Consider the following 16,896-nt stretch of genomic DNA (forward strand, 5'->3'; position numbering starts at 1 on the left):
GAAAATAGAGGTGTAAAATGCAGTTTTTGGCTTATAACTCAAAAACCAAAGCATTTAGAGCAAATCTGACAAGGGTAAAATTGTTTATCTGGTCAAGATCTATCTGCCCTGAAATTTTTAGATGAATCGGACAACTCGTTATTAGTTTGCTGCCCCGAAATTGGTAATTTTAAGGAAATTTTGCTGTTTTGGGTTATTATCTTGAATATTATTATAGATAGAGATAAATTGTAAACACCAATAATGTACAGCAATTTAAGTCAAAATGACCAAAATGGTCAATTGACCCCCTAAGAAGTTATTGTCCTTTATTATCAATTTTTAACAATTTTCATAAAATTTGTAAATTTTTACTAACATTTTCCACTGAAACTACACGGACAAGTTCATTATAGATAGAGATAATTGTAAGCAGCAAGAATGTTCAGTAAAGTAAGATTTTCAAACACATCACAATCACCTAAACACAATTTTGTCATGAACTGTCTGCTTCCTTTGTTTAATTTAAATATACCAAGGTGAGCGACACAGGCTCTTTAGAGCCTTTAGTTTCAATTTTACCCCGGTTTTTTTCAGAGAAAAAGCAGTTTGAAGTGAATGTCAAAATTTAGAACATGACCTTGACCTTTGACCTTGACCTCATTTTTAGCTCACCTGGCCGGAAGGGCCAAGTGAGCTTTTCTCATCACTTGGCGTCCGGCGTTGTCCCTCTTCCGTCTGTCGTCAGTAGTTGTTAACTTTTTTAAAAATCTTCTCCTCTGAAACAACTGGGCCAAATTTAACCAAACTTGGCCACAGTCATCATTGGGGTATCTAGTTTGTGTCCGGTGACCAAGCCGACCAACCAAGATGGCCGCCATGGCTAAAAATAGAATATAGGGTAACATGCAGTTTTTGGCTTATAACTCAAAAACCAAAGCATTTAGAGCAAATCTGACATGGGGTAAAATTGTTTATCAGGTCAAGATCTATCTGCGTTGAAATTTTCAAATGAATTGGACAACCCGTTGTTGGGTTGCTGCCCCTGAATTGGTTATTTTAAGGACATTTTGCTGTTTTTGGTTATTATCTTGAATACTATTATAGATAGAGATAAACTGTAAACAGCAATAATGTTCAGCAAAGTAAGATCTACAAATAAGTCAACATGACCGAAATGGTCAGTTGACCTCTTTAGGAGTTATTGCCCTTTATAGTCAATTTTTAACCATTTTTCGTAAATCTGAGTAATATTTTACAAAAATCTTCTTCTCTGAAACTACTGGGCCAAATTAATCCAAACTTGGCCACAATCATCTTTGCAGTTTCTAGTTTAAAAAATGTGTCCGGTGACCCGGCCATCAAATCATGATGGCCGCCACGGTTAAAAATAGAACATAGGGGTAAAATGCAGTTTTTGGCATACAACTCAAAAACCAAAGCAATTAGAGCAAATCTGACATGGGGTAAAATTGTTTATCAGGTCAAGATCTACCTGCCCTGAAATTTTCAGATGAATCAGACAACCCATTGGTAATTGGTAATTTTAAGGAAATTTTACTGTTTTTGGTTATTATCTTGAATATTATTATAGATGGAGATAAACTGTCAACAGCAATAATGTTCAGCAAAGTCAGATCTACAAATAAGTCAACATGACCAAAATGGTCAGTTGACCCCTTTAGGAGTTCTTGCCCTTTATAGTCAATTTTTAACCATTTTTTGTAAATTTCCATGATCTTTTACAAAAATCTTCTCCTCAGAAACTACAGGGCCAAATTAATCCAAACTCGGCCACAATCATCATTGATGTATCTAGTTTAAAAATTGTTTTTTTTTACCCGGCCAACAAACCAAGATGGCCGCCACGTCTAAAAAAAGAACATGGAGGTTAAATGCAGTTTTTGGTTATTTCTCAAAAACCAAAGCATTTAGAGCAAATATGACAAGGGATAAAATTGTTTATCTGGTCAAGATAATCTGCCCTGAAATTTTAAGATGAATGGGACAACCTGTTGTTGGGTTGCTGCCCCTGAATTGGTAATTTTAAGGAAAGTTTGCTGTTTTTGGATATTATCTTTAATATCTGAATATTATTATGGATAAAGATAAACTGTAAACAGCAAAAATGTTCAGCAAAGTAAGATTTACAAATAAGTCAACAGGACCAAAATGGTCAATTGACCCCTTAAGGAGTTATTGCCCTGTATAGTAATTTTTTAACCATTCTTCGTAAATCTTAGTTAACTTTTACAAAAATCTTCTCCTCTGAAACCATAGGGCCAAATTTTACCAAACATAGCCAGAATCATTATTAAGCTATCTAGTTTAAAAATTGTGTTTTGTGACCGGGCACCCAACCAAGATGGCCGCTACGGCTAAAAATAGAAAATAGAGGTGTAAAATGCAGTTTTTGGCCTTATAACTCAAAAACCAAAGCATTTAGAGCAAATCTGACAAGGGTAAAATTGTTTATCTGGTCAAGATCTATCTGCCCTGAAATTTTTAGATGAATCGGACAACTCGTTATTAGGTTGCTGCCCCGAAATTGGTAATTTTAAGGAAATTTTGCTGTTTTGGGTTATTATCTTGAATATTATTATAGATAGAGATAAATTGTAAACACCAATAATGTACAGCAATTTAAGTCAAAATGACCAAAATGGTCAATTGACCCCCTAAGAAGTTATTGTCCTTTATTATCAATTTTTAACAATTTTCATAAAATTTGTAAATTTTTACTAACATTTTCCACTGAAACTACACGGACAAGTTCATTATAGATAGAGATAATTGTAAGCAGCAAGAATGTTCAGTAAAGTAAGATTTTCAAACACATCACAATCACCTAAACACAATTTTGTCATGAACTGTTTGCTTCCTTTGTTTAATTTAAATATACCAAGGTGAGCGACACAGGCTCTTTAGAGCCTTTAGTTTCAATTTTACCCCGGTTTTTTTCAGAGAAAAAGCAGTTTGAAGTGAATGTCAAAATTTAGAACATGACCTTGACCTTTGACCTTGACCTCATTTTTAGCTCACCTGGCCGGAAGGGCCAAGTGAGCTTTTCTCATCACTTGGCGTCCGGCGTTGTCCCTCTTCCGTCTGTCGTCAGTAGTTGTTAACTTTTTTAAAAATCTTCTCCTCTGAAACAACTGGGCCAAATTTAACCAAACTTGGCCACAATCATCATTGGGGTATCTAGTTTGTGTCCGGTGACCAAGCCGACCAACCAAGATGGCCGCCATGGCTAAAAATAGAATATAGGGTAACATGCAGTTTTTGGCTTATAACTCAAAAACCAAAGCATTTAGAGCAAATCTGACATGGGGTAAAATTGTTTATCAGGTCAAGATCTATCTGCGTTGAAATTTTCAAATGAATTGGACAACCCGTTGTTGGGTTGCTGCCCCTGAATTGGTTATTTTAAGGACATTTTGCTGTTTTTGGTTATTATCTTGAATACTATTATAGATAGAGATAAACTGTAAACAGCAATAATGTTCAGCAAAGTAAGATCTACAAATAAGTCAACATGACCGAAATGGTCAGTTGACCTCTTTAGGAGTTATTGCCCTTTATAGTCAATTTTTAACCATTTTTCGTAAATCTGAGTAATATTTTACAAAAATCTTCTTCTCTGAAACTACTGGGCCAAATTAATCCAAACTTGGCCACAATCATCTTTGCAGTTTCTAGTTTAAAAAATGTGTCCGGTGACCCGGCCATCAAATCATGATGGCCGCCACGGTTAAAAATAGAACATAGGGGTAAAATGCAGTTTTTGGCATACAACTCAAAAACCAAAGCAATTAGAGCAAATCTGACATGGGGTAAAATTGTTTATCAGGTCAAGATCTACCTGCCCTGAAATTTTCAGATGAATCAGACAACCCATTGGTAATTGGTAATTTTAAGGAAATTTTACTGTTTTTGGTTATTATCTTGAATATTATTATAGATGGAGATAAACTGTCAACAGCAATAATGTTCAGCAAAGTCAGATCTACAAATAAGTCAACATGACCAAAATGGTCAGTTGACCCCTTTAGGAGTTCTTGCCCTTTATAGTCAATTTTTAACCATTTTTTGTAAATTTCCATGATCTTTTACAAAAATCTTCTCCTCAGAAACTACAGGGCCAAATTAATCCAAACTCGGCCACAATCATCATTGATGTATCTAGTTTAAAAATTGTTTTTTTTTACCCGGCCAACAAACCAAGATGGCCGCCACGTCTAAAAAAAGAACATGGAGGTTAAATGCAGTTTTTGGTTATTTCTCAAAAACCAAAGCATTTAGAGCAAATCTGACAAGGGATAAAATTGTTTATCTGGTCAAGATAATCTGCCCTGAAATTTTAAGATGAATGGGACAACCTGTTGTTGGGTTGCTGCCCCTGAATTGGTAATTTTAAGGAAAGTTTGCTGTTTTTGGATATTATCTTTAATATCTGAATATTATTATGGATAAAGATAAACTGTAAACAGCAAAAATGTTCAGCAAAGTAAGATTTACAAATAAGTCAACAGGACCAAAATGGTCAATTGACCCCTTAAGGAGTTATTGCCCTGTATAGTAATTTTTTAACCATTCTTCGTAAATCTTAGTTAACTTTTACAAAAATCTTCTCCTCTGAAACCATAGGGCCAAATTTTACCAAACATAGCCAGAATCATTATTAAGCTATCTAGTTTAAAAATTGTGTTTTGTGACCGGGCACCCAACCAAGATGGCCGCTACGGCTAAAAATAGAAAATAGAGGTGTAAAATGCAGTTTTTGGCTTATAACTCAAAAACCAAAGCATTTAGAGCAAATCTGACAAGGGTAAAATTGTTTATCTGGTCAAGATCTATCTGCCCTGAAATTTTTAGATGAATCGGACAACTCGTTATTAGTTTGCTGCCCCGAAATTGGTAATTTTAAGGAAATTTTGCTGTTTTGGGTTATTATCTTGAATATTATTATAGATAGAGATAAATTGTAAACACCAATAATGTACAGCAATTTAAGTCAAAATGACCAAAATGGTCAATTGACCCCCTAAGAAGTTATTGTCCTTTATTATCAATTTTTAACAATTTTCATAAAATTTGTAAATTTTTACTAACATTTTCCACTGAAACTACACGGACAAGTTCATTATAGATAGAGATAATTGTAAGCAGCAAGAATGTTCAGTAAAGTAAGATTTTCAAACACATCACAATCACCTAAACACAATTTTGTCATGAACTGTCTGCTTCCTTTGTTTAATTTAAATATACCAAGGTGAGCGACACAGGCTCTTTACAGCCTTTAGTTTCAATTTTACCCCGGTTTTTTTCAGAGAAAAAGCAGTTTGAAGTGAATGTCAAAATTTAGAACATGACCTTGACCTTTGACCTTGACCTCATTTTTAGCTCACCTGGCCGGAAGGCCCAAGTGAGCTTTTCTCATCACTTGGCGTCCGGCGTTGTCCCTCTTCCGTCTGTCGTCAGTAGTTGTTAACTTTTTTAAAAATCTTCTCCTCTGAAACAACTGGGCCAAATTTAACCAAACTTGGCCACAATCATCATTGGGGTATCTAGTTTGTGTCCGGTGACCAAGCCTACCAACCAAGATGGCCGCCATGGCTAAAAATAGAATATAGGGTAACATGCAGTTTTTGGCTTATAACTCAAAAACCAAAGCATTTAGAGCAAATCTGACATGGGGTAAAATTGTTTATCAGGTCAAGATCTATCTGCGTTGAAATTTTCAAATGAATTGGACATCCCGTTGTTGGGTTGCTGCCCCTGAATTGGTTATTTTAAGGACATTTTGCTGTTTTTGGTTATTATCTTGAATACTATTATAGATAGAGATAAACTGTAAACAGCAATAATGTTCAGCAAAGTAAGATCTACAAATAAGTCAACATGACCGAAATGGTCAGTTGACCTCTTTAGGAGTTATTGCCCTTTATAGTCAATTTTTAACCATTTTTCGTAAATCTGAGTAATATTTTACAAAAATCTTCTTCTCTGAAACTACTGGGCCAAATTAATCCAAACTTGGCCACAATCATCTTTGCAGTTTCTAGTTTAAAAAATGTGTCCGGTGACCCGGCCATCAAATCATGATGGCCGCCACGGTTAAAAATAGAACATAGGGGTAAAATGCAGTTTTTGGCATACAACTCAAAAACCAAAGCAATTAGAGCAAATCTGACATGGGGTAAAATTGTTTATCAGGTCAAGATCTACCTGCCCTGAAATTTTCAGATGAATCAGACAACCCATTGGTAATTGGTAATTTTAAGGAAATTTTACTGTTTTTGGTTATTATCTTGAATATTATTATAGATGGAGATAAACTGTCAACAGCAATAATTTTCAGCAAAGTCAGATCTACAAATAAGTCAACATGACCAAAATGGTCAGTTGACCCCTTTAGGAGTTCTTGCCCTTTATAGTCAATTTTTAACCATTTTTTGTAAATTTCCATGATCTTTTACAAAAATCTTCTCCTCAGAAACTACAGGGCCAAATTAATCCAAACTCGGCCACAATCATCATTGATGTATCTAGTTTAAAAATTGTTTTTTTTTACCCGGCCTACAAACCAAGATGGCCGCCACGTCTAAAAAAAGAACATGGAGGTTAAATGCAGTTTTTGGTTATTTCTCAAAAACCAAAGCATTTAGAGCAAATCTGACAAGGGATAAAATTGTTTATTTGGTCAAGATAATCTGCCCTGAAATTTTAAGATGAATGGGACAACCTGTTGTTGGGTTGCTGCCCCTGAATTAGTAATTTTAAGGAAAGTTTGCTGTTTTTGGATATTATCTTTAATATCTGAATATTATTATGGATAAAGATAAACTGTAAACAGCAAAAATGTTCAGCAAAGTAAGATTTACAAATAAGTCAACAGGACCAAAATGGTCAATTGACCCCTTAAGGAGTTATTGCCCTGTATAGTAATTTTTTAACCATTCTTCGTAAATCTTAGTTAACTTTTACAAAAATCTTCTCCTCTGAAACCATAGGGCCAAATTTTACCAAACATAGCCAGAATCATTATTAAGCTATCTAGTTTAAAAATTGTGTTTTGTGACCGGGCACCCAACCAAGATGGCCGCTACGGCTAAAAATAGAAAATAGAGGTGTAAAATGCAGTTTTTGGCTTATAACTCAAAAACCAAAGCATTTAGAGCAAATCTGACAAGGGTAAAATTGTTTATCTGGTCAAGATCTATCTGCCCTGAAATTTTTAGATGAATCGGACAACTCGTTATTAGGTTGCTGCACCTTAATTGGTAATTTTAAGGAAATTTTGCTGTTTTGGGTTATTATCTTGAATATTATTATAGATAGAGATAAATTGTAAACAGCAATAATGTACAGCATTTTAAGTCAAAATGACCAAAATGGTCAATTGACCCCCTAAGAAGTTATTGTCCTTTATTATCAATTTTTAACAATTTTCATAAAATTTGTAAATTTTTACTAACATTTTCCACTGAAACTACACGGACAAGTTCATTATAGATAGAGATAATTGTAAGCAGCAAGAATGTTCAGTAAAGTAAGATTTTCAAACACATCACAATCACCTAAACACAATTTTGTCATGAACTGTCTGCTTCCTTTGTTTAATTTAAATATACCAAGGTGAGCGACACAGGCTCTTTAGAGCCTTTAGTTTCAATTTTACCCCGTTTTTTTTCAGAGAAAAAGCAGTTTGAAGTGAATGTCAAAATTTTGAATATGACCTTGACCTTTGACCTTGACCTCATTTTTTAAGTTGGGACCCAAGGACACCAAATAAAGCGGTTCTAGGTGTATACGCATAAAGGTTAATGAGTTCATATGCATATCACTGATATCAGATACAAAAGGGGAAATAACTCTCATATGGAGTCTCTGGATAGCTTGGGTCAAATTAGAATCCTAATCCTGAAGTCGTAATGAGCAAATTGGTAAAACAAATTTGTCGTAATCTTTTACGGTTACGGAGGAGTAGTGGCCTCAAGAAAAACAGTGTTTGGGGAGGTAACTCTTACAACGTTAAGTATTTTGTTACGCGGTTGTCAGTTTTTAAAACGCATAAACTTTACGATATCATATTCCAAATATCTAAGCGATATTTTGTGAAACAACAATACTATGCAAGAAAAAAATAAGCCGGAAGAAAAATAATAATAATCAGAACGAAATCAATAGGTCTTTCCACGGAAAGGTGGAAAGACCTAATTATTTGAAAAAGGACATCACATTACAAATCATTAGTAAAATATTGTTTGTCGTCCATTATTTGGGTATTAGGATTTATGACTGAAGTCACCATCACACAACTCAAGTAAGTGCCAGATAGTGTGGGTTGTATCATCAGCCTGGTCAAACGAACAACTTGAAAATATATATTCCCAACTTCTATATAAAGAATAATGTGTCTGACGTATGTATTTCTTGATGTTATATTCATTTTCCAAACATAATGTGCAAATTATGGGCAAATTTTGAAATTTTTCTAAAAATCATTATTTTCATTGACAAAAATGGGCCTTTAAAATTAGCCGTTTTACTCAATTTTGTAAATATCAAAATAAACCAATGAAATTTGGGTTTTTAAACAGTCATCTACAATTAGAGCAAAATAAAACAAAACATTTGATTGTATGTTCTTGCACGCCTGAGAAAACAGTATTTCATTTTTTGTTTGTTTATAAACAACAAATGAATACAAGGGAAACAATCGGAGTTTTTCTTTGACATTTTCTTATACTAAGAGGAATAACTCAATGTCTTCACTCACTAGTTTTATTAAGTATAGTCTGTTTCATCAATTATCTCGCAAAGAACGAAACCATTTTCTCTGTAATTTGTTTATACCACCGCAAACAATTCTATCTTGTTTGGTGAATTGATAAATTTTGAAATTAGAAATTAAAAGAAAATAGGGGTGGGGAATTTTTTTTTCGCTTTTTTTTTTTTTTGGGGGGGGGGGGGTCATATTATTTTCTTCAAGATTGATCAAAATTTCAATTTAAAAAAATAATTGGGGGTTGGGATTTCATATCTAAGCAATTGAAACCAAATACATTATAGGAAGATTTGCATTAATTACAGCTTTCATTGGTTGGACTGTTTTTTTTTTATCATTAAAATTATTTATTTACTATTTACATAAAAAACACCAAGAGACAAACCTCTTTGGTGCCATCTTTGGTATGTACAGAGTTGTTAGTATTAACCTTTTTGTTAGTAATGATTTCCATCTAGATATATTTTTTAAAAGACAAGTGTTTGTAAAACAATGGCAATTAATTCAACGTATACCCAAAGAGAGATAACTCTAATATTTTCTCAAAAGTCAAACACACCTATTTGACAGTGATTTTTCGGACACTTTTCCTTTTTTCCTTGTTTTTATACGACCGCAAATTTTGAAAAAATTTTCGTCGTATATTGCTATCACGTTGGCGTCGTCGTCGTCGTCGTCGTCGTCCGAATACTTTTAGTTTTCGCACTCTAACTTTCGTAAAAGTGAATAGAAATCTATGAAATTTTAACACAAGGTTTATGACCATAAAAGGAAGGCTGGTATTGATTTTGGGAGTTTTGGTCCCAACATTTTAGGAATAAGGGGCCAAAAAGGGCCCAAATAAGCATTTTCTTGGTTTTCACACTATAACTTTAGTTTAAGTTAATAGAAATCTATAAAATTTTGACACAAGGTTTATGACCACAAAATAAAGGTTGGGATTGATTCTGGGAGTTTTGGTTTCAACAGTTTAGGAATTAGGGGCCAAAAAAGGGCCCAAATAAGCATTATTCTTGGTTTTCGCACAATAACTTTAGTTAAAGTAAATAGAAATCAATGAAATTTAAACACAATGTTTATGACCACAAAAGGAAGGTTGGTAATGATTTTGGGAGTTTCGGTCCCAACAGTTTAGGAATAAGGGGCCAAAAAGGGACCCAAATAAGCATTTTTCTTGGTTTTCGCACCATAGCGTTAGTATAAGTAAATAGAAATCTATGAAATTTAAACACAAGGTTTATGACTATTAAAGGAAGGTTGGTATTGATTTTGGGAGTTTTGGTCCCAACAGTTAAGGAAAAAGGGGCCCAAAGGGTCCAAAATTAAATTTTGTTTGATTTCATCAAAATTGAATAATTGGGGTTCTTTAATATGCCGAATCTAACTGTGTATGTAGATTCTTAATTTATGGTCCCGTTTTCAAATTGGTCTACATTAAGGTCCAAAGGGTCCAAAATAAAACTTAGTTTGATTTTAACAAAAATTGAAACCTTTGGGTTTTTTGATATGCTGAATCTAAAAATGTACTTAGATTTTTGATCATTGGCCCAGTTTTCAAGTTGGCCCAAATCGAGGTCCAAAATTAAACATTGTTTGATTTCATCAAAAATTGAATAATTGGGGTTCTTTGATATGCCAAATCTAACTGTGTATGTAGATTCTTAATTTTTGGTCCAGTTTTAAAATTGGTCTAAATTAAAGTGCAAAGGGTCCGAAATTAAACTAAGTTTGATTTTAACAAAAATTAAATTCTTGGGCCTCTTTGATATGCTGAATCTAAACATGTACTTAGATTTTTGATTATGGGCCCAGTTTTCAAGTTGGTCCAAATCAGGATCAAAAATTATTATATTAAGTATTGTGCAATAGCAAGTCTTTTCAATTGCACAGTATTGTGCAATGGCAAGAAATATCTAATTTCATAATATTGTGAAATAGCAATTTTTTTTTTAATTAAGAGTTATCTTTCTTTGTCCAGTATAGTAAGCAAGAAATATCTGCAAGATTTTTTTTTAATTGGAGTTATCTTTCTTTGTCCTGAATCAACTTAAATCTTTGTTATATACAATATACAATGTTTATTCACTTTTTACTACCAACTGATAAATTTAAATAATCTTTACCATTCAGTGATAACAAGCAGTTTTTTTACATCTTAATATTTTATGATGAATTTAAATGAGTAGTAATTGTTGCAAACTCCATTAGAATATTTTAATTGAAATTAGTTTTGGAATAAGGGAAAGGGGGATGTGATTAAAAAATTGGGTTCAATTTTTCTCATTTGAAATTTCATAAATAAAAAGAATATTTCTTCAAACATTTTTTTGAGAGGATTAATATTCAACAGCATAGTGAATTGCTCTAAGAGAAAACAAAAATTTTAAGTTCATTTGAATACATTCATTCTGTGTCAGAAACCTATGCTGTGTCAACTATTTAATCACAATCCAAATTTAGAGCGGAATCCAGCTTGAATGTTGTGTCCATACTTGCCCCAACCGTTCAGGGTTCAACCTCTGCGGTCGTATAAAGCTATGCCCTGCGGAGCATCTGGTTCCAAAATCATAATGTTCTTTTAACGGTTCTAAATAAAATGTTCAAAATCTGCTAGTTAACAATTGTAATCAGTTTGATATAGATTTCATGTGTTTGGACTGTATACTTCAAACCTCAGACAATTCAATGCAATTACACCAAACCAGTCATATAAAATGTATAGGCCTAAGTCTGTCGAAGGAGGTTATAAATGATTTGTGACAATGCAAATACTAAACTTTAAGAATATAAATTAATATCTTTAACCAATGAATTCAAAATACTAATATCTATTCAATTTCACAAATATGTACTGAATAAGCATCATGTAAATCATTAAATAAAGAAACATGAAATTTATAGTTTTAAACAAGGGAAATAACAATAAACATTCTGAAACTGATTATACTAGTAAGGGAGACAACTACATATGCACTTTCATATTTAGTCAACGTGCATCACTATGCATTATCTATAAATTATGTGGCGAAGAGAAATGATTTTGTTCAATACAATGACTGTACCTATTATAACAAATAGATGCAAACAACTGAATCAAAGTTGGAAATAAGCAAAGAATTACGGTCCATTCAAGATAATTGTCTGTGTCTAGTTAAAATAAGTTGTGATTGCATTGCGCATTTCAACTTCCTGTAAAATATAGAGTTATTGTCCTTTAAACCTACATTGTAGTGGCAGGTAGAAAGGCTATTAAAATATATTTGTATTAAACTATTTGACAAGTTTTCACATGGGGCATGATAGTCTATAGCATATTTTTCTTTTGTAGACTGTCATGTCAAAGACATCCCCAGAAGTAACTCCTGACACCCATTTACAGGAACCTGCAGCACCAGTAGATGAAGGTAATCATCTAATGTTAATTATTCAGATACCGGCTGAAATGATTTATAATTACTTGTTTCTAATATACGGAAAGCTTGATATCTGCTTATAATGTTATAATGAAAAATGATAAAAAAAAAAAAATTGATGGGAAAAGTGAAGAAGGCTATTGATGAAGATTGATTGATTACAGATCACCATGATCACATTTACTTTAAAATCATTGTCATCTAATTTATACTTTCCTCAACGTGATGAATATATTTTGGATAATCATTCTTACTAGTTCCTCTCACAAGGAAGAGTCATGTGACGTCAAAATCATTCTTACTAGTTGCTGTCACAAGGCATGTGACGTTCGAAATTCATAAATCGATTGAGAAGGCCCTAATATGAACTGTATGTCTCAGACCTAATATGTGTAAATCGGTAGACGAGTATGACCTCTTACTAATGACTTTTTAGGATAAACTTTTATTAATTTACATTTCAGACAGCAAAATACCAGAACAAATAAAAAAGATGGATCATGAGTCGATTGCCATTTATCTGAACGCCCTTGAATCGGGTTCAGAAAGAAGACGGGATATAAATTTAATAATTGTTGGAAAAAAATCTGTTGGAAAGACTTCCTTAGTACGAAGATTGTTCGGGGAGGAGTTACAAAGCGTAAAAAGCACAAATGGTATAGAAATTCATCGGCGTAGATGTCGAATAAATCTAAGTAACTGGGAATGGGATAAAGTGTTAGGTAAATATGCGATTTTTTTCTCACTCTCGTTTTACATGTTTTATTTATTGCAAAGTTATCATAGAAAAACTTAAACATAGTAAACATCATTTTAATTTTTTTTAAAAGTTCTGTGTATGCTGTTTTTATGTATTTACTCTTTTTTATTTTTCAATTCTTGGAAACACATTTTTGCTAGATCCTAGTACATGTAGTATGAACCGTTTGTCTCAGACCTAATATGAATATTCAATATTTCATTAATGAAATTAAAGATAGGCATGTTGGATGTAATTTAAACTAAAATACAGACTAATGATCTCTACTACATTATCACAATTGTTTTTTTCTTCTCAAAAATGACTATGCTTATGTAAACTTATCCTCGCATCCGTTTTATTATATGTAAAAATGTTAATTTTTTTTTATAATAATACTGTTTTCCAGTGTACTCTTTTATACTTGAGACTTAAAAAGCTGTGTAATTAGGACTTTTTTAATAAATTTTTAGTGCCTGCATTTCATGTTTATATGATCTTCAACGTCTTATTAAAAATTGTTCTCAAGAATGCAATCCAATCAGCACAAAAAAACCTAAATGAAAATGTCTAATCAGATGGATGTCTGTATTGAGTGTCGTATAAACCCTTTGGCAATTTAATCCTTTAGCAAGTACTTTATTTCTACTGTAATTTCATTATTTCAATTACTGCGATAGTTGTTACTGTAAAGGTTTTATATGAAAATAAAATGTTATTGATATCTATCTTTTTTTAAATGCAGATACCCTTATTCATTTGATGTGTTTGAGCTTTGATTTTGCCATTTGATTACGGACTTTCCATTTTGGATTTTCCTCAGAGTTCGGTATTTTTGTTAATTTACTTTTTTCTTGATAATGACCTGATGCCTTAACCGATTATTGTTTATGTGTTAAGTTTCTGAGAAAGGGGTGGACGTGGTTTTCTTTAATCATAACTTCCATAGATTTCTCCTATACTATGAACACTTTTTAAGATTTTTTTTGTAGATACAAGTTTAGTGAAAGAAACAAGTATCAACAATAGAATGTTGCAGTCAATTGTCAAAGAGTTGCATCAAGATAAAGAAAAACCAAAGCATGACATATTGGAGATATCTTCATCAGATCAGATATCAACAGATGATAATAAGGGCACAATCACCAAAAATATTGAACATGACGAAGAACCTCAACCCAAACATGCCAAAATGAATTATCAGTTTGTTTATCCGGAGATTACAGAATCCCCGTTGTCTAAACTGGCAAAGGATGAGCTGTTAAGTATAATCGGATCTGCTGTAGACTTACAAGACGAAGACGGCTATGCAAATTTAACAGTGTGGGATTTTGCTGGTGACATTGAGTATTACAACACACATCAAACGTTTTTGAATTCAGAAGCAATTTTTCTTGTCGTAGCAAATTTACATGACATAGATGACACAGTATCCTACGGTTTGTAAAGTCAAGATATAATTATATTAAACCTAGATACGAATTATTCTTGATGTTCAGTTCATATTAAAACAACGAAACTAAACATTTAAGACAGCAAATTTTAATACGTTGCTTTTTTGTTAAATGATTTTTATTATTTGCTCTAAACGACACTACTTTTCGTTTTTCATTTGATATAGCCATTTACTATCTTGACTTGCATTTAGAAATTGACAATGAAGATCGGATGAAAACAAAAGTTCGTGACAAAAGAGATGACTTCAGCTTCCCAATTGTTCTTTCATTTTCTATGTAGCAACATTCTAGCAGTGTCTTCCCATGAAGTATATATCTCCAAATTGATACGATATTCTAGGACTTGTATTTTCTATCATGATGTCCCTATAAGAAGGTTGCTGCTCACAAAAATGCTATCAAGCCAAGTGTTAAAGAGGTGCAGTTGAAATTATTCCTTCTAAAAATTTACAGACGCCATCAATAGTTGGTTTAACATCATTGAATATCTGTTTTAAAGATGACGACGGATATGTTCCAAAAGTACTACAATCCTGCCAGTTTTTGCCTACCGAATAATACTTATCACCAGGTTTTTAAATACACGAACAACACGACGTGTCCACGTGTAGAGTAGAATCTTCCGTGAGTGTATGAAATCACCCCCGGTTTTTGGTTGGGTTTTCTGTTGCTCAGTCTTAAGTTCTCTACGTTGTGTTTTGAATATTTTTGATTGTAGTTTTAGTCTTTGGCGTTCTTTGTCAGTTTATTTTCGTCTTATGATTATAAATGTTCCTTTGATATCTTTCCCCTCATTTTTACACGTAAAATCGTGTAATATACTTGTAGCTAACCTATTTTATATAGTGCTTAAAAAGATATCACCATAAATGTTGTTTTCTTCTTATCTCATACAAACATCCTTTGTTATACGACCACAAATATCTTGTGTTGTCCGAAGACATTTGATTTCCAAACAATAGGTTACATATTAGTGATTGGATCTTGATGAAATGTTACCACAAGGTTTCATATAAACAAATGAAGGTTGGGATTGATTTTTGGGTCAATGGTCTGAACTGTTCTGAAAAACGGAACAAAAACAAAACTTTTCTAATACAAATCTATCAATTGTTCATTTCTTGACCATATTCAATGGGATTTAATTCACAGGCTAGAACACTGTGGGTTCTTTATTATCAATGATTATGCTGAATGTAACCGTATTTTTAGATTTGGGATTTTTGGCCCCATGTTTAAATTGATCCATAATGAGGACCTATGGGTCCAAATTAAATTTAGTTTGATTTTAACAAAATTTGAATTCAATGGTGTTTTTTTATATGCTTAATCTAACTATGCAGAACTTCATGGTAGGCTCGTTTATAATTTTGTAAAAAAATAATTTTTAGAAAGCTTTATATATGTGTCAAATATTTTATCAGAATCCAAATTCAGATCTGTATCAAGCTTGCATGAATGAAGTGTCGATTTTCGCCCAAACTGTTTAGGGTTCGACCTCTCCGCTCGTATCAAGCTGCGCCTAGCAATGTGTTTTATTAATGTAAAGCATGTTGCTTTCTGTACATGGAAAATTTATGGACTTATAAATTGGCTTTATTATCAGATTACCATAGGCATGTTCCATTTGTAGTTACCACAATATCGTTCTATTTACGTCGACTCTTGACGTACAAGTGAGACTCATCGCCGATTTTGTACTTACCACAAACAACAAGACGGGTGCGGAATGTGATATAGGATCTGCGTACCCTTCTTGAGCACCTCGATTCAACCCTGATTTATGCAAGGTTCATTTTGTTCTCTCGATTGTGTTCCATATAAGTTGTGCATACTTGTGTTTGTCTATTCTTTGGTTTTTAGCTCACCTGTCCCGAAGGGACAAGTGAGCTTTTGCCATCACTTGGCGTCCGTCGTCGTCCGTCGTCTGTCGTCGTCGTCTGTCGTCGTAAACTATTTCAAGAATCTTCTCCTCTGAAACTACTGAGCCAAATACTTTCAAACTTTAACTGAATGTTTCTTAGGGTATCTTATTTTTAAAATGTATCCGAAGTTTTGATCTATCAACAAACATGGTCGCCATTGCTAAAAATAGAACATAGGGGTCAAATACAGTTTTTGGCTTATAACTCAAAAACCAAAGCATTTAGAGCAAATCTGATGTTGGGTAATATTGTTTATCAGGTCAAGATCTATCTGCCCTGACATTTTCAGATGAATCAGACAACCTGCTGTTGGGTTGCTGCCCCTGAATTGATAATTTTAAGGAAATTTTGCTGTTTTTGTTTATTATCTTGAATATAATTATCGATAGAAATAAACTGTAAACAGCAATAATGTTCAGCAAAGTAAGATCTTCAATTAAGTCAATCTGACCAAAATTGTCAATTGACCCCTTAAGGAGTTATTGCCCTTTAAAGACTTTTTTCACAATTTGTTCATCATGTTGACTTACTTTAAAAAATCTTCTCCTTTGAAACTGCTGTATCAATTTCAGCCAAACTTGATGAGTTTCAG

General features: G+C 33.0%; 1 protein-coding gene and 1 long non-coding RNA gene across 2 annotated transcripts in view; both read left to right on the forward strand.

Moving 5' to 3' along the window:
• The window catches only part of LOC134719211 (uncharacterized), a 177,176-nt gene that overhangs the window by 54,328 nt on the left and 105,952 nt on the right, over nucleotides 1-16,896 (forward strand). The gene's annotated exons all lie outside the window — the stretch shown is intronic.
• Nucleotides 1-16,896, forward strand: part of LOC134719264 (uncharacterized) — a 52,178-nt gene that overhangs the window by 27,867 nt on the left and 7,415 nt on the right. The window contains exons 9-11 of the mRNA XM_063582267.1: nucleotides 12,099-12,174; nucleotides 12,648-12,905; nucleotides 13,915-14,361. Of these exons, the coding sequence (XP_063438337.1) occupies nucleotides 12,099-12,174; nucleotides 12,648-12,905; nucleotides 13,915-14,361 (781 nt within the window). The remainder of the gene's footprint in view (nucleotides 1-12,098; nucleotides 12,175-12,647; nucleotides 12,906-13,914; nucleotides 14,362-16,896) is intronic.

Source organism: Mytilus trossulus, chromosome 5 (assembly GCF_036588685.1).
Source record: "Mytilus trossulus isolate FHL-02 chromosome 5, PNRI_Mtr1.1.1.hap1, whole genome shotgun sequence".
NCBI classification, from domain to species: domain Eukaryota; kingdom Metazoa; phylum Mollusca; class Bivalvia; order Mytilida; family Mytilidae; genus Mytilus; species Mytilus trossulus.